Below are 26,706 nucleotides of genomic sequence, written 5' to 3'. Positions count from 1 at the left end.
CTGCTGTGTGTGTGCACGTTGGATGGGTTAAAAGAGCACAAATTCCGAGTATGGGCCACCATACTTGGCCACATGTCACTTCACTTTTCAAAAAAGACAAACAAATTCAAATGTCATCTATCCATTGAAAAGTACTGTTTCACTGAAGATTATCATATAAAGTTACAACAGAATACCAAAGTGCACTAACATAAAAGTAACTCTGCACAAACCTACCCCCCAAAAAAAGGCTGTAGATATGGCCGCATGTAATGTACATACATGGCCAATAATAGTCACTGTCACAGCCATCCGTGCAGTCCCTGCACACACACCACATGAGTTTCACATCTTGTGTACACTGATAGCTTTTATTAGTTTCATAAGACTGTCTGTAAGGGCTCTTTTGATCTGATTGATGTTTGTCCTGGTCAATAACTCAAGGTAATTAAGTTTTCAGCCCGTTGTGGGATTTACAGCCTTGCGTGAAGACGGTACCAACAGTATAGGGCCATAAGGCTCCTGGGACGTCACTATCTTGATTTGTTGATGCTAGTGCTGCTTGCCATTGGATGCAAATTTTACTTGTCTGTCATTCTCTGTTTTTCTGTCTTGCTCCTCTCTCAGGATGAGGAGGAGCAGGAGGAGGCCATCAGTAAGAAACTGGCTCTGCAGAAAGCCAAGGAGGTAAAGGAGGTCAGCCCCATGTCGGCCACTAACATTTCAATCACAGCGTAAGTCAGGGGGCATTAAACCCCTTTCACTAACCCTCCAAAACACCTATTCATCACCCCATCATGTCCTATCATTGCTTTTTTATGTGTCCCAAGAAACATATTTCTCTTTGTCTCTGTAAGCACATTTCTTGGTGATGATTGTTTTGTTATTTTACTGTCGTCACTTGTATTTGGTCCTCAGTGTGTCTCTTTAGGACTCTTTGAGTCTGTTCTCTTTGCAGATCTCCTTGCACTCATAATTGGTTGTCTTTAAATGACATGTATACTCGATTTAGCCAGGCTGTGTGGAAATTTATGGGTATGTTTATGCTTTCCTGCTGAGGCCAACTGAAAAATCAGTCTGTGTTTGATAAGATTTGTTGTTAGAAATGTACAGTACAGTAGAAAATGTATTTAGCCAATGAATGATGAGTCAAATGAATCATACCATCAAAATTTGATTTACATATGTGCATTTTAACCTAATTAATAACCAACCGTCATATTTGATCACCGGTAATTCTGAATATTGGGGTAACATTTCAATGTCAATTGTGGTTATGGCCCTGGATATGTTTTTTTTTCTTCAGGATCTTGTAGTAATTCTGAACGATTTTTGTAATGTTTATATTGAGTTAACATAGTTATTTATTTATTTGTATTTTTTCATTATGAAAGACATTTTCCCAGTGTTCAAAAGTCCATTTATTAAATTATTTAATAGAATAATATAGTGACTAATTTAGTGTAATATAATTAAATTAAATGAATTTAATTCATTTTAATGCACCTGGAATTTGAATGTCTTTCCTAATACTGTGATGCTTTCTCACCTGTTTTGTTTTAAATTCTGTTTTGATGTCACACTATTGTCGATATGTACTTCCCATTGAGTTGGGTGGAGTTAGAGTCAGAGTGATTGACAGCTGCAGACCCTGCCACTGACTCCACCCCCACCAAACTGTTTCTTTCCCCTCTCATGGTTTTTGTTTTTGGCATATGCAGTTTTATAAGGCCAAATCCTGGTGCTCGTTCATGCAGCTCCTCCAACTCCAGCTCTCATTCACCGTGAGTTCATTTACTCTCTGTTCAAATCTCCTCTCCTCCTCTGTCCCAACACACTGCTCATGCATGATGCCAGACAGCCAAACTTGTCTTGCTGACCAGAGTTATTGAAAGTGAAGCTTGCATTTTAACTGCTGAAATATTATGCATGGATCATGAGAGGAAAACCATAAAGAGGAAAACCATAAAGAGGAAAATCAGCGAAGGGTAACATAATCTTTTACAAATCATTAGTTAACAAATCTGAGACTACATTGATTTTTTTTTTTTTTAACCTGAAAATAAGGTTTTTGGATTAAAAAATATTATAGTTATAGTTTTAAATGAATTAGATTTACTGTATATAAGTAAATGTTCAGTATATTTTCTTCAAATAAACTTTTCATTCAAATTGTAATCGTGATAATGCAATTTGTAGAGCTACTGATATTGTTGATTTTTTTTCTCAGACTTAATGAAAGCAATTATAAGGTGTGAAAAAGTGTAAGTGTAGACTTGAGGTAAACTATCAGTATTAATCTGCTTCAGTGTAATGTAGCTGCATTAGTGGATTATATACTTACTGTACTTTCTGAACTAGCAGGTCAGGCAAGTTTCTGGATACTCTAGATTAACTGTTCGCTGGGCTCATTGGCTGCTGCTGGCATTGAGCCATGTTCTGAGAATCGGCCGTCTGTTTCCCAGTGAGCATCACTACTAGAGCTTCTGCTACTGTTAGTGCCTAATGAGTCAGCACTCCTGTCAGACGAGCCCACTGCGAGAGTGTAGACGCACACACGCACGCGCACACACGCACGCACACACACGTTTGTTTTTGTGAAAAGTGGGGACATCCTATAGGCGTAATGGTTTTTATACTGTACAGACCGTATGTGCTATTGCCCTACACCGACCCTACACCTAAACCTACCCCTTCCAGGAAACTGTGCATTTTTACTTTCTCAAAAAATAACTCACTCTGTATGATTTATAAGTATTTTGACATGGGGCTATGTCCTCATAAGTTACCTTCTCCTTGTAATACCCATGTCATTATACAAATTTATGTCCTCATTTGTCACAAAACGTGCTCACACACACACGCACACACACGCACACATATATACTCTCTCTTACACATACAGGCAGGTGAACTCTGGAATCCAGTACTATACACTTAATTAAACAGAATAGGGGTAGTTGACAAATAAAAATTGGACTGTGTCCTATGGTGACATAGCAAAAATGTAGGAAAAAAAACGTATCATACAAATAACATGAGAAAAAAAAATGATATTCATTCTTAGAGTTACAAATAGCATGAGAGAGGTTTATCTTCAATGTTTTTTTATTTTAATTTTTTTGTCACACCATAGGACACATTGATACGTCAACTACCCATAGATAGATTTAGAAACAGAACTTGGTTCTTTGTCAAACTTTTGAGAAGATAAAATACATTTGTATTCAAGCTAGTAATAGATTTTTTTTTATTAGTTTTTGATGATGTAAAGGAACAGATCACCCAAAAATAAAAAAGTTTTTCATCATTTGCTGACCGCCATATAATTCCAAACCCGTATACGACTGACCTTTTTAATGGAACAAAGAAGGTGAATGTTTGAAGAATATCCTCGCATTTTCAAATAATAAAAGTGAATGAGGACTAGGGCTGTTACAAAACAAAATAGCATTAGAAAATTGGTAAAGTCATACAATAAAATTGTTATGATTATTTAATTATAAATTTCTCTTCACAGGAACTGTTAACTACAAATTGTTAGTTTTGAGATGAGTACAATCTGTGAATTAATCAGTCTTTTGAGTCAAATCTTTTTAATGAATTGATTGTTCTAGTTCACGAAACCATTCTGAAGGATTCATTCACAAATGGGACATCACTACTTCTCTGAACTAATGAACTCACAATATAGAGATTTTCAGTCAATAACATTTAAACGCCTATCTGCTGTATGGCTTCAGAAGATCTGAAATGTAGCACACAAGACAAATGCTTTTTATTATACCTTTATGGCTATTTTCGGGGCTTGTTAGCCTTATTCCTCATTCCTGATTTTAATTATATTTAAAAGAGTGTTTCACAGAAGAAAAGTCATATGGGTTTGGAACTAGCCTATATAAGAGTGAGTGAATGATGACAGAATTATCTTTTTTGTGTGTGTGAAATATTCCTGTAATGCTTCAGTTTGAGCAGTACTGAAGATTTTAGGCTTGTAGAGAGTCTGGATAAGTCTGCCGTCATCTCATCTCTCTCCTCTGTTTTGTACATTCTTTCATTTTTCCACCATTCCACTGTCTATCTTTTATACTGTACATATTTATTCCTTATGGATATTCTTGTCAAATGTTTGTCCTCTAACCTGTTTTCTGTGGCACTGTGGGGGCTCTTAGCGTGTCCGTGTGTATATGTGTATTTCAATGTGTGCTGTATGTGTTTTAGGAGTTATGTCTGCTCCCCTGCACATCACTACTTGAGGTAATGGTACTGCATAGGGCATGATTACTGCTTCGGTACATGAATGGACACATTTTGCTCATCTGTACGACAAAAGACAAATACTCATCCTTGATGCACCTCATAGTGTTTGACAGTGTGGACAGTATTGGACATTTCACAATCATATATATGTCAACGTTAACCCGTGATTTAATTTTTAACCCTTGGCCAGCTGTAAAAAAAAAAGTAATTCATCAACTACATTTCACTCTTTGTACTTTAAAGCTGTTGTAAGCAAGTTTTGGTCAATACCACGCTTAAAAAATTGAATTTGGTGAAGATGTGAATAGTTTTTATTAGCCAGAGAATGTTAGCTAAGCCAAAGTTATCAATACTGCTAACACTGTTTACAGCAGCTTTATAGTACTGCACGTTAGGAACATCCCATTTTTTATTTTTGCTAAGTATGTTAATATTTAATGGAAAAGATCACACCTTGAGGTCTTGTCATACAGTAAAACCAGCGAGTTTGCACCACCTTGTCCTGCTTGTCCACAAGAGGTACAGTCTGACCTCAGGACTGTTTCACACCACAAGACCCTGTTAGTGCTTTAGCTGTAAATATTGTCTGAAAATCAGTCTCTCAGCTCTCTCCCAGTCTCAGAGAGTGTTCTCTTTCCCATCACCTTTCTACACATTGCTGTAGTTCACTCATCACTCCCTGGAACACGGCCTGCCTGCTAGAGGTCTGCCCAAAATAAAGTGATGTGGAGAAGAGAGAAGTGTAGACGTGGTACTTTTCCCCAGCTGAAGCTTTTCCTTTACTTTTCTTTACAGCAATAACTGTCTTGATTCATGTTCTTTTCATGCTAACTAACTCGTTTAAAAAAGGTATAAGAGGACATTACCCAGAAGAGGAGAAGTATAGGAGATTTCTGTCATCATTTGTTCATGCTCATGTCGTTCTAAATCCAAATGGCATGGGGTGTGATTAAACAATGACAGAAATTATATTGTGCGTGAACTATTCCTTATAAGGGAGCAAGAGATATGAAGTCATTAGCCCTCTAAATGCCCTACACGGTATAGGTATAGGATGCTAAATCATTAGCACCTAAATCATTGTTCACAAACATTTGTAGGATGAGTAAAGCATGCCCATAACTAACCTTTGTAATCTGGCATCCATAAAGACCTTCTTTTTATTTACACATTGGATAGTTCCAGTCCTCAAATCTGCTTGAAGTAACGCCGTTCCAAGAGCACTGACATTTAGTCCAGCAGCACTGGACTTTTTACTGTTTGTAGCTCTACACTGTGTTCAGTGTTAGACAGATCCTGCTTTTGGCGTGGTTTTAGAGCTATTTTAGTTAGCAGAGCAAAAACAGGCAATATAACCAGCCATATTATTTCTAAAATGTATATTATTTAATATAAACTTTCAATGTTGTAATCGAGACCAGTTCATTCATGAGTCGAGATCCAGTCTAGAAGTAAAACTGAGTCAAGACTGAGTTCACATGCTCCAGAGTCCATGACAAGATCAAGGTCTTGGTTCTCTTTTTTTGTAATAAACTTTTTATTGTGTTATAGAGTCTGAACATACAACAATACCCCCCCCCCCCCCATATAAACCCTCCCACTTACCCAAGGCGACCAAACCCTCCATCCCCTTCTCCCAATAATACCTTGAAAATATAACAAAACATTCTCAGAATAGTGCAAAGCAGAAATACAGTAACTGCAAACATAAAGTTAGAAACATGAGACATTCATCATTCATCTTACAATCGTTCTTTGATTTTAGAAATTGCAACTATCCATGCCGAAATGGTCTTCTGAGAGGCTCCATGCATTCTTGCTCCATATTTACAATGTCCAGAAACGATTGCATCCAGATGCTAGACAGTGTGGAAATCTCCAGCGTAAGGCAAGCATTTTTTAGCAGCCGTAAGTCCATAGAAAAACAACTTCTTCAAGTTCAAAATGTCCTTCAAAGTAGTAGAAACTTTAGAATTTTTTTTTGCCAGTCCCAAAACATATGCATGTATGTACCTATGCATCCATTAGAACAAAAGTTACATGTAGGGGAGGTGGAAATCTTCATTAGATAACGCTTCCTGGGAGTGAGATACATCCTATGAATCATTTTAAAATGAATCAACTGATGATTAGGATTTTTAGAGACATGTTTGAAATTTGCCCATATTGAATCCCAACCTATGTTATTACTGTCCTCAGAGCCAGCCCCATTAATATCTCTGTACCATATATCCTCAATTGGGAGCTTTTTATAAGAAGCCTCCAAAAACGATATATACAACAACGAAACCATACCCTGTGTACCCTCACATGAAGTAAGCAATTTATGTAAGGTGAGACAAGGAATACTAGAGCCCCAAGGGACCCCATATGCGCGCATGGCAGATCTCAAGCACAAATAAAAGAAAAAAGAAGTGCCTGGTAAATTATAAATTATATTTTGCACGTTAATCATTAAAGGACTGTAAACCATTATCCCCCCAAACATCGGCCAAAACATTGATCCCTTTATCACTCCAATCAGAGAAAACAAAAGGTTTATTACCTGAAAGAAGTTTGTGATTACGGAATAAAGGGGAATGCGAATGCCAATTATAATCATTATGAGAATTCATTATTTGAGGCAGCCCACCAAATAGAAAGAAGATATTACATTACAGGACCTAAACGTTGTTTCACATTCTTTAATGGAATTTGCAATAGATCAAATCCTGTAATCTATATTGTAAATGATTAGCTTTTATTTTAATTTAGCTTTTAGGGAATCTATTCTTAAGATTCGATATTGATATTTACATGATTAATCGATATTAATCAAAACGTCCAACTTATACCTTATTAACGATACCTCATTAACGACTTGTCCAGCAAGCATTAAAACCAGTATGTTTTAACAATTCAGATTATTCCCGTGGCCACGATAATAACACAGAATTGATTAGGTAATTTTGAGCATAGGTAACGCGATCTTTGGCAAATAGTTTAAGACTTGAAAATCACATAGCACCAGACAAAGATTTCTTAATAAATTCAACCCTAAGTTCAACCCTTATTCCCAAGTTTATGTGCTACTCTACAACACTACTAAGCTACAATAACTTTGCATCATTGCAGCGCTGCAGTGTTGAATATTTTATACGGAGGGCTTGCCGTTCCATTTGAACTTAGAAGTTAACCTTTGTAATTTAGACCAATAATCTAAAGTTGGTGATAGAGGTATCAGTTAATGTGAGGTAATATATCCATTTTAATGACAGAAACCCGGGCTTGTAAAAGCAATGTTGGTAATGTTGACCAACGAGTCATGTCCATCTCTACACGATTATATATACCCTGGAAATTTTTCAAAGCTATTGTGTGTAGAGACGGAAAGATGTCCACACCCAAATATCTAAAACTGGTAACAACTAGAGTGAAAGATGGTAAAACAGAATTAACCGATAAATAATTTGTGCATCAATGCAGATTTATTCCAATTGATCTTATACCCAGAGAATTGGCTGAAAGAGTCAAATACTGATAAAATATGATGGATAGACTTAGCTGTGTCACTAATATATAACAGGATGTCATCTGCATATAATGAAATCCTATGTGAAGTATTACAATATGTGATGGGACTAATCAAAGAATGTTGGCGAATTTTCTCTGCAAGAGGCTCAAGAGAGAGAGAAAACAAGAGTGGTGAGAGGGAGCAACCCTGACGCGTCCCGCGTAATATGGAAAACTTTGGAGAGGTAATACCATCTGTCATGACCACAGCAGAGGGATTGGCATATAGTAGTTTGACCATACTGATAAAGTCTCTGCCTAAACCAAAGCATTCCAATGAAGATAATGTCATTCAAGCCTATCAAAGGCTTTCTCAGCATCCAAGGACATTATTGCACATGATATGTCCATTCCACTAGCCGTGTGTATAATATGCAATAGCCTGCAAACATTATCATCTGTGAGGCGAGATTTAATAAAGCCAGTCTGATCGTTATGCACCAATTTAGTCATGAATACCTCTAAACGAGTGGCCAAAACTTTAGCAAACAATTTCACGTCACTGTTTAAAAGAGACAACGGTCTATAATTTCCACACTGATTGAGATCTTTGTTAGGCTTAGGTAACAAAGTAATGATAGTCATATTAGTACTGTTGTTAAAGCTGTAGTCTACGATGTTGAAAATCAGTCGAGAAAGCCAGAATTTTTAAAAAACTCATCCCGCCCCTCCACACGCACACCCCTCCCCTCTGTGCTACCTGATCCCTCCCACCGGGAAACGACCTGAACAACGTCACTCAGTCAAGCAGGAGTAAACATGGAACAGAGATGTACCATGTGCGATGTCGGCTAACATTCCAATGCCGACCGGTAGCATGATCATGTTGTCAGATTGATAAAAAACTATTTATGTAATACACCACACCATAAAAGTATAAATAAATGCTTACCTGCTCAACAAAAAGTCAGCCATGTCAGCGTCGGTTTTAAGTCCAAGGTTTCTCTGAAGCTTCCTCCAACGGGCAATGGTGGACCCTATATTGATTCGGCTTTGAGTCCGGCGTTCTTCACATTTTTTTTTAATCTCTGCTCTTTCCTCAACTGACTTTCTCTTTCTTCTAACCTTGACTGTTGGGGCGAGCAGGGGCCGCTTGCTGCTGTCTGTTTGTTGGTTTTTCTCCATTGCTGAGTTGATGCTGCCTACTTTCGCGCAAAATTTCATGTCGCAGGAGGGGGCGGGGTGGGGTGCGGTGGGTGGAGACGCGAGTGGAGCAGGGGATTGGATGAGAGCAGTTAACCAATGTAAGCTGTCCGGCCGGACAGCTTACATTGGTCAATTTCTCTGCGGGTGTACACCCAATAGAGTGAATGGATTTTTTTCATTCTTTTTTCTCTTCATATTATTAGGATTGTACTGTAGAACCATAACCAGCATCTAAACGAGGTTATTAATAATGAACAATCTTTGAAATCGTAGACCATAGCTTTAAAGGAACTCACTCGAATGGAATGATTAATCATATTTAACAAGGGCTTTTCCAACTGATCCCAGAAGGAAAGGTATAATTCAGGAGGGATTCCATCCCATCCAGGAGAGAAATTGGATCGTCCAAGGATGCCGCCTGTTTCAGATAGACATATAAGGGTCAAATCTTGAAAAAAGTAATCGCATTGAGTCTCACTGAAGATCAAATCCGACCTATATAAATTCTGATAAAAATGTTTAAATTCTTTATTTATGTCTTTGGGATCACTTATCAAACCATTAGGAGATTGAATTGCCATAATATTTTAATATTTTTCAGCATTCCTTAGTCTAAGTGCTAAAAGATGACTTGGCTTAGCACCATTAAAATAATAGGTTCTACGAACCTTATGCATTAGAAACTCAGCTCCCGTTTACCTTGACGAGAAGTCATACTGTTGGTGCACTGTGTCAAAACGTGAAACAAATGTTGCGTAATTGGCAAAAAAAAAACCTGAATATATGGTGAAAACGAGTGGGGTTAAGCGGAGCTAAAACGCTATGCTGCCATCATGCTCACAGGTCACGTAACACCCCATGTCTTGAGTCCAAGAGCATATTTTTATCGTCTTGGTCTTGACTCAGAGTCTGTCTTCTTTGGGTCTCAGTCTTGACTCCTTGACTCCAACCCTCTTCTGGTCTCGACTACAAAACTGTTGATTTTTGTGAACTTCAGCCGTCCAAAATGAAGCTCAGTTTTCAAATCAGAAAGGATTTTTAAAGAATGCAAACAGGCAATCACCATCTTGAAAGGGGGTCTTGACATGGATGGAGACTAACGTCAACACCATGCCTAATTGTATTATTTAATTGAATCTGTCCGAGGCTTACACATTTGTTTCCTTAATCTTCTCTTCACTAGTAAAGAACAGCAGCATTCTCTAAAAATGATGTCCGTGTGGGAGCAGCGCACCACGCAGATTCGGAAGCACATGCTGGCCAGCAGCGAGGCGTTGTACCAAGAGGAGCTCAACCCCCAGCTGACCTCCAACCTTCACCTCCGCCCTGACATGAAAACCCACCTGGATCGGCCTCTGGTGGTGGAACCTCGTTGTGATGGTCCCAACAGTCTCCACAGAGGCTTGGACAAACTCCAGGACATGCAAGGGGAGGGTGGCACACCGGAGGAACGAGTCCCCCCTGTGATAGAGCCCCCACAGTCACACCCACCACGCAAACACCACCGTCACAGGGAGCGTCCCTCCAATGAGACCAATGAAAATGGCGACACAGGTCATGGCAAAGAAGGCCGGCATCACGTCCATCACAGCCGCAGTAAGGCGCACGATGGGACACGGTGTAAGGAGGGGAAGAGTGACAGGAGCCAGAGCAGAGAAGAAGGACATAGACATCACCATCAGAGCTCCGTGGACGAGGGAGTGGGAGGTGGGGAGAAAGAACATCGTCACCATCACTCTCATAGGCATAGCAGAGAGGGCAATGGAGTGGTCAGCGCAGGGAAGAGTGAACGGCGGTCCAGGCAGAAGGATGGCTCACGTGCGGGAACAAGGGAGGGGGAGAGGTGCTCCAGGGGCGAAAACGGAGGTAACGGAGGGAGGAGACGGCACAGACCACGTACCAGTAAAGCTCAGTCGACACTGGAAGGAGAGGAGCAACGAGGGAATGGAGAGCAGGAGGAGGGCAAGTCACACAGCCACAGGTAAAACTATTTTTGAAAAGGTGTCATTTTTTAAAATGATACATTAGATTGAACAGCACATTTGTTCCCAAGTTCCCAAGAAAACTGAACTATGCTCCAGTAGCTACGAAACTTGTTTTTTGTACCTTATTCCAGCAGTGGTGGAAATTCTGATTTGTCCCAAGAACTCACTTTAATCCATTCAGCAAAAAGATTCATTGAGATTCGTTCATTGATTCATTCAGTAGACACACCAGTAGGTGGTGACCATTGACTTTTGTGTACTTTAAGCAAATTTACTCAGTTTTTTTACAAACAGATTTGTTCGGAAATATTTTAGGCCAGGAATAGAAACAAATCTTATTATTATTTAATAAAATGTGCGTATCTACATATCTATTATGCAAAAAAGAATGTTGCCAGTCAACACATCCACATTCATGAACGAGTTTGAGTCCTACTTTGTTTCTGAGTCTGTTTGTTTCCCAGTGCCTTTCTGAGTCAGTCCAAACCCAAAACACCAACTCGTTCATTGAAAAGTCTACTTATTCAGTAGGTCCAACCAATAATATGCTCTGAAATATGAATCACTGTATGGAATTGACAATGATGGATTAGTTCCCCTAAAAGATTAGTTCAGAAATGCAGAGATTCATGACCAAAACGCCAATGTGTAATCTCGTTTTGACTGCTGTAGGCACATGGACATGGGAGGAGATTCATTGACAGTAAACCCACATCAGCCTTCAGTTGGGAACCGATGGTGTCTTGAGAAACCAGAAGAATTGGACAATAAACTAAATATTGGTCAGACTGGAGGAATGGGCACACACATACCTGTGACCGTAACGTCACCCCCTGGAGAAACAACCCTTATTCCCAGTTAGTATTTCTCATACATATCAGGTCACTGTGAATAATTTTTCACTCATTTTATACTCTCATTTGCGTGCCAATTTTTTTAAGTGTGTTAACATTGCTGCTGGCAACAAGCCAGTGTTGGTATAACAAAAGCTTTCAAGTGTATAAATTCACACATGACATTTGTTTTTTTTTCTCAGTGAACAGTATAGACAGTGAGACAATGCCCATGACTGAGAAGAATCTGGAGGATCTGAACCAGAGCAGCCCTCGTCCCGTCCTCCCCTTCAGCTCCATGTTCATCTTCAACCCAACCAATCCGTAAGTGTGCGTGTGGAAAATGTGTGAGTCCCAATGCTTTCAAAACCATGTGCATTTGAACATTTATCCCAGTGCAGTGTAACAAAAGCTGTTGTTAGAGCTGCAATCTGAGTTAAAGCAGAAGTATTCCTTTAACGTTTTTTTTGGTAACTTGTCAGTAGCTCACATTCAAAAAGGCTTTCCAGAAATAAGTTTTTTTTTTGTCAACAAGTAGTGGTGTTGCATGGCACAGTTGAGTGAGCATATCAAGTATATTTTCAAGTAATGTTTAGACAGTTTGTTATCTACAGAAATAAAAAAAGTGCTCGTAATGAAATGAAAGTACTGACAGATATTTTCAATAGTGTGAAATACTTTAAAGTAGCTTCCTTCCACAACAGCTGAGTTTTGTTTTGAGTATTCAGACACAGCATTTGTAGATTGCAATTGGCAAACTACCAATGCTGTTATATCTGCAAATGTTTCTGATTATTACTTGTCTCAACCATCACTAATAATGGTTGTAAAGTTTAATTGTGTGTGTTTAAGGTGAACGCTTTAAGATCTTTAAGACTAAAAGGCATCCAATCCCATAAACCTCCATATAAAGCTGTGTATTATTGGGCAATTGCCAAATGCAGCTGTCTGTCATGATTCTGTTGGTGCAGCAATATAGGAATACTATTATTTTACTATATACTAATGCCACATGAGTGTTTGTTGACCTGACATGCCTGCTAAAATCTATGCTATTACTGAATTAATCATTGAACTCTGAGACCTTGCTTTTGGCCTGCATGTAAATATTAATTATTGGTGGTTAATTAAATGTATCTGTCTGTAGATTTCAAGTACCGTTTAGGTATCACACTTCATTATGTAATTGCCTTAAGCCTCACTCTTATAGTGTGTTGTTTTTGTGTGTGTGTGTGTGCAGGGTGAGACGTCTGTGCCACTACATTGTGAGCCTGCGCTACTTTGAGATGTGTATCCTGGTGGTGATTGCCATGAGCAGTATAGCCCTGGCTGCAGAGGACCCAGTCCAAGCCAATGCCCCTCGTAACAATGTACGTCTCTCATATGTTTTGTCTGTGCTGGTCTGACTGTGCAAAGTCCGATTTTGTCAAAGTTTGACCTCATTTTCCTGTATGTCCCAAATGACTGATAATAGTCTGATGACAATTTTACTTTCACTTCATAGGTCCTGAAGTATTTAGACTATGTCTTCACCGGTGTCTTCACATTTGAGATGGTCATTAAGGTAATTTTGCGGTAAATTACACTGTTTAATTGGAAATCTGATAGAAGAAGTGATCCAGAATTCCCCTCATGACCTGAGATATTGCTATTTGGTGACAGTGCACAACTACAGTATGTATTTTCATAAACGACTAGTCAGTGGTTTGTCTGAGCTACTAGTCGGTCTAATTAAGATTACATACTGTAGAACATGAACAGATTCAGAACAGTAACTGGCAGATTCTCAACAAATAGATCGTCTGAATTTCTATAAGATTTTATTTTACAAAGCTGTCATATTCATCATAATAAAAGACTCGTACTGTTAGGATTCTGTATAATAATGGGAACATTGCTCACAGTGGATGATATAAAGTAATTGTCTTGAAATTTATTGTAAAGGCAGTGAATTTGTTACAGAAATGGTGCTTTGATAGCTGTAGTGATAGGTGTCAAGGTTTCAACCTAAATAATCTTTAATATTTATGTTTCTCCTTTGAACAGATGGTGGATTTAGGTTTATTGCTGCATCCTGGTTCCTACTTCAGAGATCTGTGGAACATTCTGGACTTCATTGTGGTCAGTGGTGCACTGGTGGCATTTGCATTCTCGTAAGTTGCCTTTAATTTACAAACACCTGCCTAAACTCCCATAAATCAGAAAACTCTTAAATAGACTCTATTACTTAAGTTGTTTGAAGTTTATCATTGATCTTGACTACACAATACAGAGTAATTTGAGACACCTTTTAGTCCAAGTTCTTGCCCATATACTCTTATTATTCTTTTTAAAAGGTTTTACTTTACACTCATTCCCACAGCATGACAAGAGTATCTTTGTCTGTCTTTGTTGTACACATTCAAACCTGCAAACTCCCACTGATCTGTAATTTCCTTCCTGTCCTTCTCTCAGAGCTGTGGGTCAGTTGACACCACTTTATTGCACTTTTGAGAATGCAGTCTCAAAAAGAATGAGTGTGCGTGTGTGTGTGAAGGAGCTAATAAAGAAGTTGTCTGATACGATCAGCTGTTTGCATCTCCTGTGCTGTAATGGATGGGCCATTGCAACACTTTAGTATTGAGGAAATGATATTAGCTGCTTTTAGAAAAAACAGAAAATAGAAATGAGCAATAATGTTAAGAGCTTTAATTGTTATGGTGCTGGTGCTACAGTATATTGTATTATGAAATCAGCTGCAGTTCTGACTTCACATGATACATCAACCCCTCCACTGCCTGACACTTTTTCTTTCTTTCTTTCTTTCGTTCTTTCTTTCTTTCTTTCTTTCTTTCTTTCTTTCTTTCTTTCTTTCTTTCTTTCTTTCTTTCTTTCTTTCTCTTTCGATTAAAATTGCAACTGCACGTCCGTATATATTATACTCATGTACATATATATTTGGGTCTGGGATGCATTTCATTTTGTGATTTAATTACCCTGTTGACAAAACCAGCATTGCAGTTACCGACATGTTTTGGATGCAGATCCCTGGAATGAGATACTGGTGCTCTGGTGTCCCCATTAGGCTTCTTAACTAATTTAACCAGCAAGACTTTCTTGGTTTGCCAGCTTTACCTAAAAGATCAGTGCAAAGGAGATGGTTTACTGCCACGTCACAAGTAATTATCGATGAGTAAGGCAAGCGGAACAGAGAGTGTGTGCAATACCCTGAAATACTGCTTCGGAATAACAGTTGTATCTCAGAATGAAGGGGTCTCTCAGCTGTACTGATTAATCTGTCCTACTTCTTGTTTGTTTTTATGTTTGTTGCTGTGTTGTCATGTCAAAAACGTGTTAAATGTGAGTTTATTTATGTGCCGTCACTGACTTTCCTCTCTTCCTCTGTTTCTCTCTGCCTGGAATCACATGAAGGAGCTTCATGGGGTAACGCCTTAACTCTCTCTGTGTCTTTGTTTCTGTCTCTGTCTCTCTCTTTCACTGTTCGTCTTCTTGCCTGTCTCTGTTTGAGTCAAATAATGCTTAGCCCATAGGCACGTGTTGAAGCATGGGATCTTCTGCAGTGTTTCAGCCTCTCCATAATCCATCATTTAGCATCACTCACGCATTTGCAGCCAGTGAGCTTGATGATCTTCTCCATGTAATTTAATTCGCTGTTGTCATGGAGGGCAGACACTATTGATCTGTTTCATTTCCTTGAAACATTACTACCATTCTCAGTAGGTCTTCGGTGCTTACTGAATATGGAGCATCCTGTGCGATCCCCACATTGATCTCAGACAGGATGATCAGTGCATGTGTCATATCATATCAAAAATGACCTTTTTCAGTTGTGTTGGAGTGGCATATCAGGGCAGGTCTGGCTTTTTTGGCCAGTGATTGCACCATTGTTCACTTGAAACATCACATCCATGCTCCATTGGTGGGCATGAAAACACGAACGTATTTCCTGTACATACTCATCTTTCTGCATGTTTTCGGATTCACACACGAGAATGTGATGCACTGCAAATGTGACTGCTGCGATTGGCCAGATCTTTAAAAGTGCTCTTTAAAGCATAAAAGACTATGGATGCACTGATATTAAAATTATATAATGACTAAATAAATTAAATACAGAACATCAGAAATGAACAGTATAATGTATGAAAAATGGATACTTACAATGTTCCACCAAAGTGCTGTACATTAAAGTGATCACATAAATAAAGCAAAAAAAAACATACAATTTACAATAAATTATTAAAAGCTAAGGAAAATAAACGAGTTTCAGTCTATTCCAGACATACTGAGCTGCTACTGAAAAAGCTCATCTTTACATTTCAGGAGCAATCAAGAAAGCATCAGATACAGCTGATCATTCCAGCGAAGATATCTCAAAGGTTGATATAACCTGTATATTAGCTGATATATATGCTATACTGACTGATAAATTAAATTTGACTATGAGCCTATAAATGATCTGATACAAAGATATTATGCATCCCTAGATATAACATTTTGCCCATATGCCACGGACTGAAACAGTTGTACAATAAAGTACAAGAGTAATACTAAACAGTTTAGATTTATAGCCATTTGCTGGCATCTTTCAACCATGCTCAAGGTTCATAAGCATGATATGAATCAGATCAGGACTGATCTACGGCTCCACAATCTCTTTGCTAGACTGGCATGTCTTGGTATTCGCTCCAGATCTCGATTGTGCTGGTTTTCAGATCCACCCTTAGATGTTGCCTCTCTGTCAAGTGTACTCATCATCTCTCCTACAGCTGTCTCTGCAGACTCCAGCAAAAGAAGCTGTCATTCTGTTACATCCTTAAAAGAAATGAACGGCAGTTGGAAGTGTTTCACCCACCATACAAAGCCTCTTCTTCCTTTTTGTCAGTTTCTAAAACATTTGCCTAAAAAGTCCTGCAATTTCCTGTTTCTCCTGCATACAGTCATCAAAGTCATTATGCCTTGTGTTTCAGCTTCACAAAAGAACGCGATGGTGCTCATAAAAGCCTTTCATTCTCATTGAAATGTTATGTGCAATGTTCTGAAAGGATGATGTGGTTTACTGTTAGTGCAGAGGTACTTTCTGTTCTCAGCATGTCGTAATGTTTTGCCTTTTGCTTTGTGTTCTTCTCATTCATTAGATCACATCAAAGCGTAAACAGGTGGGGAACCCCCGATATTCTTTTTTCTCCTTGATAAAATCTTCTCTGTTCCTCATTTTCCTGGGCTTACTGGGATAACGTCCTTTACTGTCACTACATATTAGTGGAGTGAGAATATCTGTACAGGGTTGGAGCCTCTACAATAACACTGATGGCTTTCATTAGAACCTCTAAAAGATTTTTGATTGGTGATGCATTGATGCGGAACAGTATTTCTCCACCACAATTGTTATCTGGGGTCCTGTGAAAGTTATCATGGTGTCCAGTGGGACGTTATTGAGGCTCTTTATAGTTTGTAGTGGGTTTGGGGAATAAACATCAGGCCCTGTACAATAAATGCATGCTAGACTAATGTGCATCAGGGAGCATGGGTGGAGTTGCATGACCTTGTTGAGCCCTAAGATTGGGCCAAAGGAGTAACTTCACCATGCTGAATGGTGACCATGCTGTAAGGTCTCTGCTGATTGGCTGTTAGATTGGTGTTTATTGGATTTATAGAATAATGTATGAACTGTGCATGTGTGAGTAGACGTTGGCACTTTCTAGGGGTGATGTTGAGCCTTTGCTTAATGTAAATGCTAGAAATCTGCAAATGTCCTACCACTTGCTCTTGCACATGGAAAGGTCTGTTGTAGTTTTAGGTCATTTCTTTTGAAATATGTCTATGTGCAATGGAGGGGGATCACTGCTTATGGATTTTTCTATTGTAAGCATTTTTACAAAAAATTCTTGAAGTTACTTTCTGCTGGTTCATCTGTCAGCACCAATCATATACCTGCCAAAGCCTTGTTTATATCAACGCATTGTCGAAGTAAGAAACCGTGAATAAATGAGATGCGATATGACCTCTCAGATATTCTGTTGTTCTCTCTTCCATTGCTGCACTGGAAGAAATAAATGGTACCTGCAAACTAATACAAATGATAATGACCGGCTTACTGTACATTATCCCGCTTATTACACAGCTGCTCACCAAATAAATAAAAACATGAAATATTTGAGCTGAAATTATTTTATATGTATAAAACCACCTTTAAGAGGAAAAATTTAAATGACATAATACATTACAATGTACAAAGCAATCTGCCGAGCTACGAGACCAATTACCTATTTTACAGTAATATGTACAGTATACGGAAATCCTAAAGAGTAATTTTTACTATAGTCAATAACTGAGATGCGAGATGGCATCAGTTGCGTTTGCTGGCAGTGTAGTATGAGAGGCGTGGAAGTTGAGCCAGTTTTATAAACAGCGATGCCATGGGCGGCGGTATGGAATATCTGGCCTCTGAATGCTGCGATTGACCAATCAGAATGAAATATTCCAGAGAGCCGTGTAATAATTAGTTGTAATGTAACATAAGATAATTGGGAAAATGAATTATTACAGAAATACTGTAGTAATTTATCTGCACTTAATTCTGTCAGACATCCAACAAAACACATGCCCTGCATCAAAATAGGGGCTCAGTGAAGGTTATTTGAATGAATGTGATGTCTCACAAATAAAAGATTCTGTTTGCTCTTTGCCTGCAATAGATATAATGTGAAGGGCTTCAGTTGTTTAATGTGACCATGGAGTACTTCCTCATAATTCAGTTATTGACTATGCTTGTCCTTGCAGTTACTTCATTAAATGACATTGTAAGCTTTGCGGTTATGATTTGAGCATTTAGGAGCTGAAGCATGACTGATTTATGCTGAGGACTGCTCTTTTCTTTAAGGGTGAAATAACTTGAATTACATTTTATTTAGCTGTTCTTTTTCTTTTCTTGCTGTTAGCTCTGCGTTTAATGAATACATGCACTTTATTCCAATCTATGCAGTCAGCTGATCAAGGTGGCACATTTGAAGCATGTCAGCTTGATAAAGACTTAAAAACAAAACAGCATTGGTTTCTGTAAAGAAACAGTGCCCTTTTATAGGGCAGGTTTCTTTGTTATCATTGGTGGCGTGTTGTTGTTTTAGAATCTGATGCACTACAGCGTTTGGGTTTAATTCATGTTGCCTTTCTTATTTTATGCATGAATAGTGCTAATACTAAAGTATCATTTAATAACAGGCTAACAGTTCTGATAGAGCTCATTAATACTTAGATATTAACTATTTTACCTGCATGCAATAAAGATATATGTATTTCATAATCTGTCATCAAAGCATGTGCTTTCGTAAAATAACACTGAACCATTGTTGGAGCATTGACACTAAAGCTATGACACTAAAGAATGCTAATTTATTAATAAATTAGCTCTTGGTGTTTATTTAGTTTGTCTATAAAAAAAGGTGAGTATGTTTAGTCTGGTGTCTCATTATTGAGATATAAACAGATTGAAACATTTACATCATGTTTTCTCACATTCTCATGTGTTTTGTCTGGATATGTATGAATACTTTGAGGGCTGTCTACAGCATGTTTGATCCTGTATTTATTGACCCTTTGCTTATTTTGACTTGTGTAGAGGAACCAAGGGCAAAGACATCAGCACGATTAAGTCCCTGAGGGTGTTGCGAGTCTTGAGACCACTGAAGACCATTAAACGTCTACCAAAACTGAAGGTACGTGTTTGGTTGCAGTCCATTAATACAGCCATCATGGTTAGGAAAGTGTATATACATTTATATATACAAAATACATTTATAAGTTTTTGAAAGAAGTCCTATATGATGTAGAAATCACTCTATAACAGTTACGAAGGCAGGGTAGGTGATATGGTTCAAAAAAAAATTTTTGTTATGCTGTTTGAATGTCTCTTCACATCATAAAAGCAATAGGTTGAGTGGTCTAAATGTATTTATATGTATTTGCATTGTCTGTGGAAGGTGTAGGACCATAAAATGTTTGTCCAATCATGTCCCTCGTTCTGAAGGTAAATAAAGGCTGTCCTACTTTCCTGTCAACATACATATTTGCATTACTCTGTGCATCCTGTTTGCGCAGACATGAAATGTTATCAGTGCGTTCCATTGCACTATTGCAGCCCGAGACCGAGTAAGATTGGAAGCTGTTATTATTGTAATACAGTATTATGCGCTTTGTACTGTAATGTTTTCTAACCAATGAATGAGACATGAGATAATCTGACAGCGTTGCATTCAACCCTCCACCAACGCCGTCCTTCATTGTGTCGCTGGTTAGCCTCTGGTCTGCACGTTCATGTGTTTGTTTTGGAGGAGGCGTGGCTACAGAGAGTGATTTGCAGAGAGGGTGGGATCTTATGCTTTTAAAGCTAGCCTGCTATTGCTAGCCTCTCCGAAATCGCCTACTTGCCTTTAATATTTTGTGGAAACCATGAGAATAGTTTTTAGGATTCTTTGATGAATAAAGTTTGAAACAACTATTTTATTTGAAATATAAATCTAATAAATATGTCTTAATATGTCTTTTGCAAATACTAATCAGCCAGGATTATTGGAATTTTTAACACATTTTATTCTTAGAAATCACTAAACTTTTCCTTTCAGTTGAGACATCCATTATTAAAAATCAACATTATTGCCCTTAAAAGTATAGGCATCATAACAAACAATAAATGTTGTGGTATCACCAATCCCTGTCGCCCGTGATCATGGATGCCTGCTGCTTTCCTCACAGTGAGAGCTACAGCTTCACAAACACCTGTGAGCCTTGCAGGTGTGGATAATTAGAAATGAATTATTCTCAGTTGTGACAGATTTTGCAGACTTTTATCTGTTGATTCTCGGGATATGTCATAACGGCATAAATGCATTCAGCTTTATGACTGTAGTTGATGGTTAATAAACCATGTATTTGTATGTGTGTCTGCTCTCTCTTAGGCCGTGTTTGACTGTGTGGTGAACTCCCTGAAGAACGTGTTGAATATCCTCATTGTCTATATCCTGTTCATGTTCATCTTCGCTGTCATTGCTGTGCAGCTCTTCAAGGGCAAGTTTTTCTTCTGCACAGACGAGTCCAAAGGCCTGGAGAAAGACTGCAGGTAGAGTGGGATTAATACAGGAGCAGAGAATAGGGGCTGATTAACTCACACCTGCAGGCATACAGCAGTACTGTCGAAATAATAATAATAACTTGTTACATTTATATAGCACTTTTCTGGGTACTTAAAGTGCTTTGCTTCGAAGGGGGGAATCTCCTCAATCACCACCAATGTGCAAAATCCACCTGGATGATGCGACGGCAGCCATATTGCGCCAGAACGCCCACCACACACCAGCTTACTGGTGGAGAGGAGACAGAGTGATGAAGCCAGTCAATGTACGGGGATAATTAGGAGGCCATGATGGTCAGAGGCCAATGGGCAAATTTGACCAGTATGCCGAGGTTACACCTCTACTCTTTTTTTGAAGGGCATCCTGGGATTTTTAATTATAACAGAGAGTCAGGACCTCAGTTTAACCTCTCATCTGAAGGACAGTGCTTTTTACAGTATAGTGTCCCTGTCACTATACTGGGGTGTTAGGACCCACACAGACCACAGGGTGAGCACTCCCTGCTAGCCTCACTAACAGAGGTGTCATGGCCATTCAAAGTGAGGGGCCACCTCAGATTTTTGAGCCAAGTGGATTTTGAATGCAGCTTCCAAAAAGCAAAAAATAGCTGATTAATATTTTCTATATTTAATGCAATCACTCCGCCGTGATTAGATCATTTAGTGCGTCATATCATCAGCTGTTAAATTCAAATCTGCATTCGCTGGCTGTCGCTCAGCCAGAGACAGACGCGTTTTTACAGCACACTGCGCATTATAACTAATTAGGGTTGTGCAATTAATCGCATGCGATTCTCATGCGCATTTCGTCAGTAAAGCCGGTTCCGTGATTGGCGGTAAATCTCCATCACCTGTTTTCAAATGGAGCGGTAGTAATACACAGAGCTGTAGTTCACTGATAAGCTACGCGATATCGCGTTCATAATCGAATGCTATTCATCTGCGATAATGAACGCGATATCACGTAGCTTGTCAGTGAACTACAGCTCTGTGTATTAACTACCGCTCCATTTGAAAACAGGTGATGGAGATTTACCGCCAATCACGGAACCGGCTTTACTGACGAGATGCGCATGAGAATCGCATGCGATTAATTGCACAGCCCTATAACTAATCAATCACACACGATTCTGTTGAGCTTATGAATGCAATAACCAATCAGAGGCGTTCAGATGAGTCATCGCTAAAATGCCAGTGTTTTCTTCACTCGCTCGCTGACTGAATATCTCTTTCTGGCGAATTCTCTCGTAAGAAACAACAAAGTGCAAATGTGTGTACGAATATGTAAGTAAGATATTCATTCAGTTTTTGAGAGTGCTTGAACTCTAGACTGTCAGTAAAAATGTTCTTTGATAATGTAAATGTTCTTCGCTCTCCTTCTGTACAATGAAAGGGTTATGATTAGTAACCTAACTTACAATGTTTTTATTCAAATTTACTTTCAATGTCAAATTCACATTAAATATAAAGTCAGTCGGATTAAAGTATGTTGTGGCATGACACCCATATCTGTTAATTAAGTAAACAGACATGTTTATGCATAGTTAATATATTACATTATTAGGTTACTTTGACCATCGCCCATTAGATCAACTAACATAATTTATAAAGGTGAGAATCAAGATATTTCATGATATAGTTAATGCATTTGGGAATGTTTTGAATAAAAAGGAAAAAAATAAATAAGACATATGCTGTTGTGGATGCTGTGTGTCACATGACGACCCCCAACTCGTGCCCCCTCAAAAATAATGAGTGCATGACGCCCTTGCTCACTAACACCTCTTACAGCAGCAACCTAGTTTTCCCAGGAGGTCTCCCATCCAGGTACTGACCAGGCTCAACCCTGCTTAGCTTTAGAGGGCAACCAGTCTTTGACTACAGGGTGATATGGCTGCTGGCCATATCAGATGAAATCCATGCAAAATTGTGTGTAGAAATGATTAGATAACGTGTTGGGTCCCAGAACTATGGAACACGTGGAGATATGTTTTTAATACTATCAGGGAATTTTAAAAACAAGCTCTGAAATACTTTACTTTCTGCTCTTTGTCAATAATTTATATCAAATTATTCCTTAAAGTCTTAAAATAACAATTATGATTTTAAACTTTTTAAGTGTACTGATAGTACCAGGTTCAAACTACTGTAAGCAGTGTTCTGAAAATTGACACTCTGAATGGGTTTTTCTTTTTATTTGCTCTTTCTGTCATTGTCTTTGTGCTCATTAGGGGGCTGTTCTTGGATTATGATAAGGATGAAGTGACGGCTCAGCCCAGGGAATGGAGGAAATATGAGTTCCACTACGACAATGTGCTGTGGGCGTTTCTCACTCTCTTCACCGTTTCTACTGGAGAGGGTTGGCCAACGTAAGTCAACAGACATGTGAAATGGTCCCTAATTGGGTATATGCCAAATGTCACCTGACCAAACCAGAAAATAGATCTCATAACATCCGCTTATTGGAGAAAGTGTTAATAGCAGAATTAACTTAGTGGTTTCTATGGACTTTTAAGGTAATCAGTTAACCTAGCTAGTTGTTTTTACTGTTGCCGTTTTATTCAATTTTAATATCCAACTGTTAGTGAGAAGAAGAAAAATGTAAAACCTTTTAGATATCAATCTGTATATGTGAAGGCCATCAGTAATGATCATCTTTGGTATCTCCTTCGAAGGTATCTTGAGTATCTTGTAAACAGCTCTATATTTAATGAGCTGAACTGGAAGTGACGTGACCTGTTTTACAGAATACAGAAGTTTGTTGCGCATAACCCCAGTTACACTCACAGATATTTTGCATTATATACAGTCCAACCATTTGCTATTCAGTATGTTTTTGTAGGGGTTAGAAACCCATAAAAGCGTCTGTCCCCTTCAAACACTTCCCTTGTGTCATCTGACCCCCTCAGTGGCCTTTTATTCTCTCACTTTAAAGACTGTAATCAGTTTGAAGTGGTTCTCTTTGAGGCTCTGTGATATTGGTAGCACATCTCTTGGGAGGCAGACTAGGCAGATGTTCATGGAACAGCATCAGCCCAAACTTACAGCCAAACTCATAAATGTGCTGGAAAAGCCATTGTAATGGTCTGTAATTTATTTATATTTTATTAATTAATTTGATTTATTTAGTTCTTCACAAGCTTGTTGGGGTCAGTGTTTTGTATCTGTTGAGTAATTCGGTTTTCTCTCAGTGTTTAATCATTTAATAAAATGATTTCAATGTATTTAGTAATTCAGCAAAGCATGATATCATACAGTATATAAAAATGCTTCAGGTTAAGACCAGTTGTCAGAGGAGGAGGAGCAGCTCACTTGCTTAATATTTTAAAATTTTCTTTGGCCACGCTGCTTATAAAACATCACTAACCTGTTAAAGCTATCCAGTCAAACTGTGATAATACTGTGTTTCTTAGATCTTAAAAATTACAGTAAAGTAAACTGTCTTACAGTATGGGTAAAATAAATGAGTCTTCTCTCTCCCACAATACACTTTATTATCTTAAACTGTATAGGGTGTAATGGTGTAATGTTGTCTGTGTACAGGGTTTTGAAGCACTCTGTGGATGCCACTTTTGAAGACCAAGGTCCCAGTCCTGGCTACCGCATGGAGATGTCCATCTTCTACGTGGTCTACTTTGTGGTCTTCCCCTTTTTCTTCGTCAACATTTTCGTGGCCTTGATAATCATCACATTCCAGGAACAGGGTGATAAGGCCTTGTCAGAGTGCAGTCTGGAGAAGAATGAGGTATAACAGAATAATGTATTTACTGTCAGACAAGTGTGGTAAAAAAAGTATTTAGACCTTGCAAGAATCTCAACAAAAAGAATCCCAATTTTAGGCTGACATTAAGAGATACAGAGACAGACTTTAATCTTCCTCTTACAAACACTGGATGTGTTTTTAATGTTTAGTGATGTGATACGGTACCTACAGTGAAGCCAGCAATGGTAACAGCTGCAGATGTCCAGGTAGGGAATTGTGACAGGATTAATGCATGTGCCTGCGGCGGACCACACACACCTAAATACTCGCACAGAAACAGGTATAGATTCATACACAGACACACAGTGACTAAAGACACACATAGAGACAGCCAGCCCCATGGAAGAGCAGTCAGCAAGATGTTCCTGTTCCATTTCCTTTGTGGCCCTATTAGACAGACCCAGTCGTCTGCAGAGCCTGTGCTGTTTCACTCTCTCCCTCTCCATATGCCAGCCTAACATGACTCACAAACTGTGGTAAAAACCCAGACCTCAGGAATCATTTATCATCAACATTCACGGCAACGCAGCCAAAAAATATCAGCGCCATTAGAGGTCTATATTCTTGTTCCTCCACAGGTTAGACGGTGTCTTCCACAGTTGTCACTGCTATTTGTATGATTTGTTTTGATTATGATAGAGAGAATGTGACTTCAGAAAGCCTTTTTCTGAAAGATAATGATGGACAACAGTAAGTTGTGTATGTCTGTTATGTCAATTTATTCCTCTTTTGCTGTTTTTCCTCTCAGAGAGCCTGCATCGACTTTGCTATCAATGCCAAACCGCTGACCCGCTATATGCCACAGAACCAGCAGTCCTTTCAGTATCGCTTGTGGAAGTTTGTGGTCTCTCCACCGTTTGAGTACTCCATCATGATCATGATTGCTCTCAACACTGTGGTGCTCATGATGAAGGTCAGTCAGCCAGTTTTCTTTTAGTAGCAGTAGAGTCCTTGGAGAGTTACTTGACAGCTATCAAAGTTTCATTCATTTTACATGTGCTTTCTATACCCAAGGATGCAAAAATTGATCAAAAGTGACAGTAAAAGATTTCAGTTTCAAATAAATGCTATTTTTTTGTACTTTCCATTCATCAAAGAATTCTGATAAAAAAAAAAAATCCACAAAAATGTTAAGCAACATTCAACATTGATAATAACAAGAAATATTTATTGAGTACTAAATCAGCATATTAGATTTCTGAATAATTATGTGACACTGAATGGTGTAATGGTTGGATGAAAATTCAACTATGCCAGTAAAGGAATAATTTATACTTTTAATTATACTTCTGCTGTTTGTAAAAAGGACATAGTTTGTTGTAACATTTAAAAAAAGATACTCGAATAAATAAAAGGCAGCAGCTATTAGCAGTAAGTGTAAATAGCAATTATATTATCTATTTACACAAAGTGCAAATAGCATATTTTCTTAGCCAGAGATGCTATTTTTACTAAGTGCAAATAGCTATAGATTCTAATTACACTTTTAAAATAGCAAGATTTTCTGCTATTTATACTACTTATTGCAAATAGTGGCATTTATCTATGGAAGCCCGTTTCCACCAATGAATAAAAAATAAAACAAGGTAATTGCGACTTTTTCATCTCACAATTCTGAGATATAAACGATATATCTCACAACTCTGACTTGCAGTGCTTTGTTCAGTTTGCTATAGCTGAACTATATATTGAACTAGATGAATGTTGCATCCGAATATGATTTTTGAACAAACATAAAAATGACTCGTTATTCTTTATTTCTGTGTTTTGCGCTCGCGGTTGGACAGTACCATTACCGCCAGGCTTTCAGACACAACATTCTTCATTTCTTTATAGTTCTGAGTTTGAGGCAGCTTCTATCGCGTTATTTTAATAACAGCTGTCAAGTAAAGAGTGTATTATTGTAACACGAGAGTGGATATATATGAATGCACGCAGGTGGATTTCCTTCACTCTCACCTGTACCTGAGAAAAATGCTCATTTTAGAAGAAAATTTCAGATGGCACTTAGAGGCTTTTGCATCTGAACTCTTCATATAGACTACAGGCCTGTATAATATA

At 38.4% G+C, this 26,706-nt stretch overlaps 1 protein-coding gene across 1 annotated transcript in view; it reads left to right on the top strand.

The window, feature by feature from the left end:
- Positions 1-26,706, top strand: part of LOC306870127 (voltage-dependent N-type calcium channel subunit alpha-1B-like) — a gene marked incomplete at both ends in the record, with an annotated part of 115,696 nt that overhangs the window by 66,421 nt on the left and 22,569 nt on the right. Inside the window, 13 exons of the mRNA XM_079417208.1 lie at positions 607-713; positions 4,201-4,236; positions 10,121-10,918; positions 11,595-11,779; positions 11,959-12,079; positions 12,996-13,125; positions 13,260-13,319; positions 13,802-13,908; positions 19,374-19,470; positions 20,710-20,870; positions 23,114-23,251; positions 24,426-24,627; positions 25,394-25,558. Of these exons, the coding sequence (XP_079273334.1) occupies positions 607-713; positions 4,201-4,236; positions 10,121-10,918; positions 11,595-11,779; positions 11,959-12,079; positions 12,996-13,125; positions 13,260-13,319; positions 13,802-13,908; positions 19,374-19,470; positions 20,710-20,870; positions 23,114-23,251; positions 24,426-24,627; positions 25,394-25,558 (2,307 nt within the window). The remainder of the gene's footprint in view (positions 1-606; positions 714-4,200; positions 4,237-10,120; positions 10,919-11,594; positions 11,780-11,958; positions 12,080-12,995; positions 13,126-13,259; positions 13,320-13,801; positions 13,909-19,373; positions 19,471-20,709; positions 20,871-23,113; positions 23,252-24,425; positions 24,628-25,393; positions 25,559-26,706) is intronic.

Source organism: Barbus barbus, assembly GCF_936440315.1.
Source record: "Barbus barbus genome assembly, chromosome: 5".
NCBI lineage: Eukaryota > Metazoa > Chordata > Actinopteri > Cypriniformes > Cyprinidae > Barbus > Barbus barbus.
The sequence above is the reverse complement of the archived record's forward strand: the minus strand, read 5'-3'. Positions and strand labels throughout refer to the sequence as shown.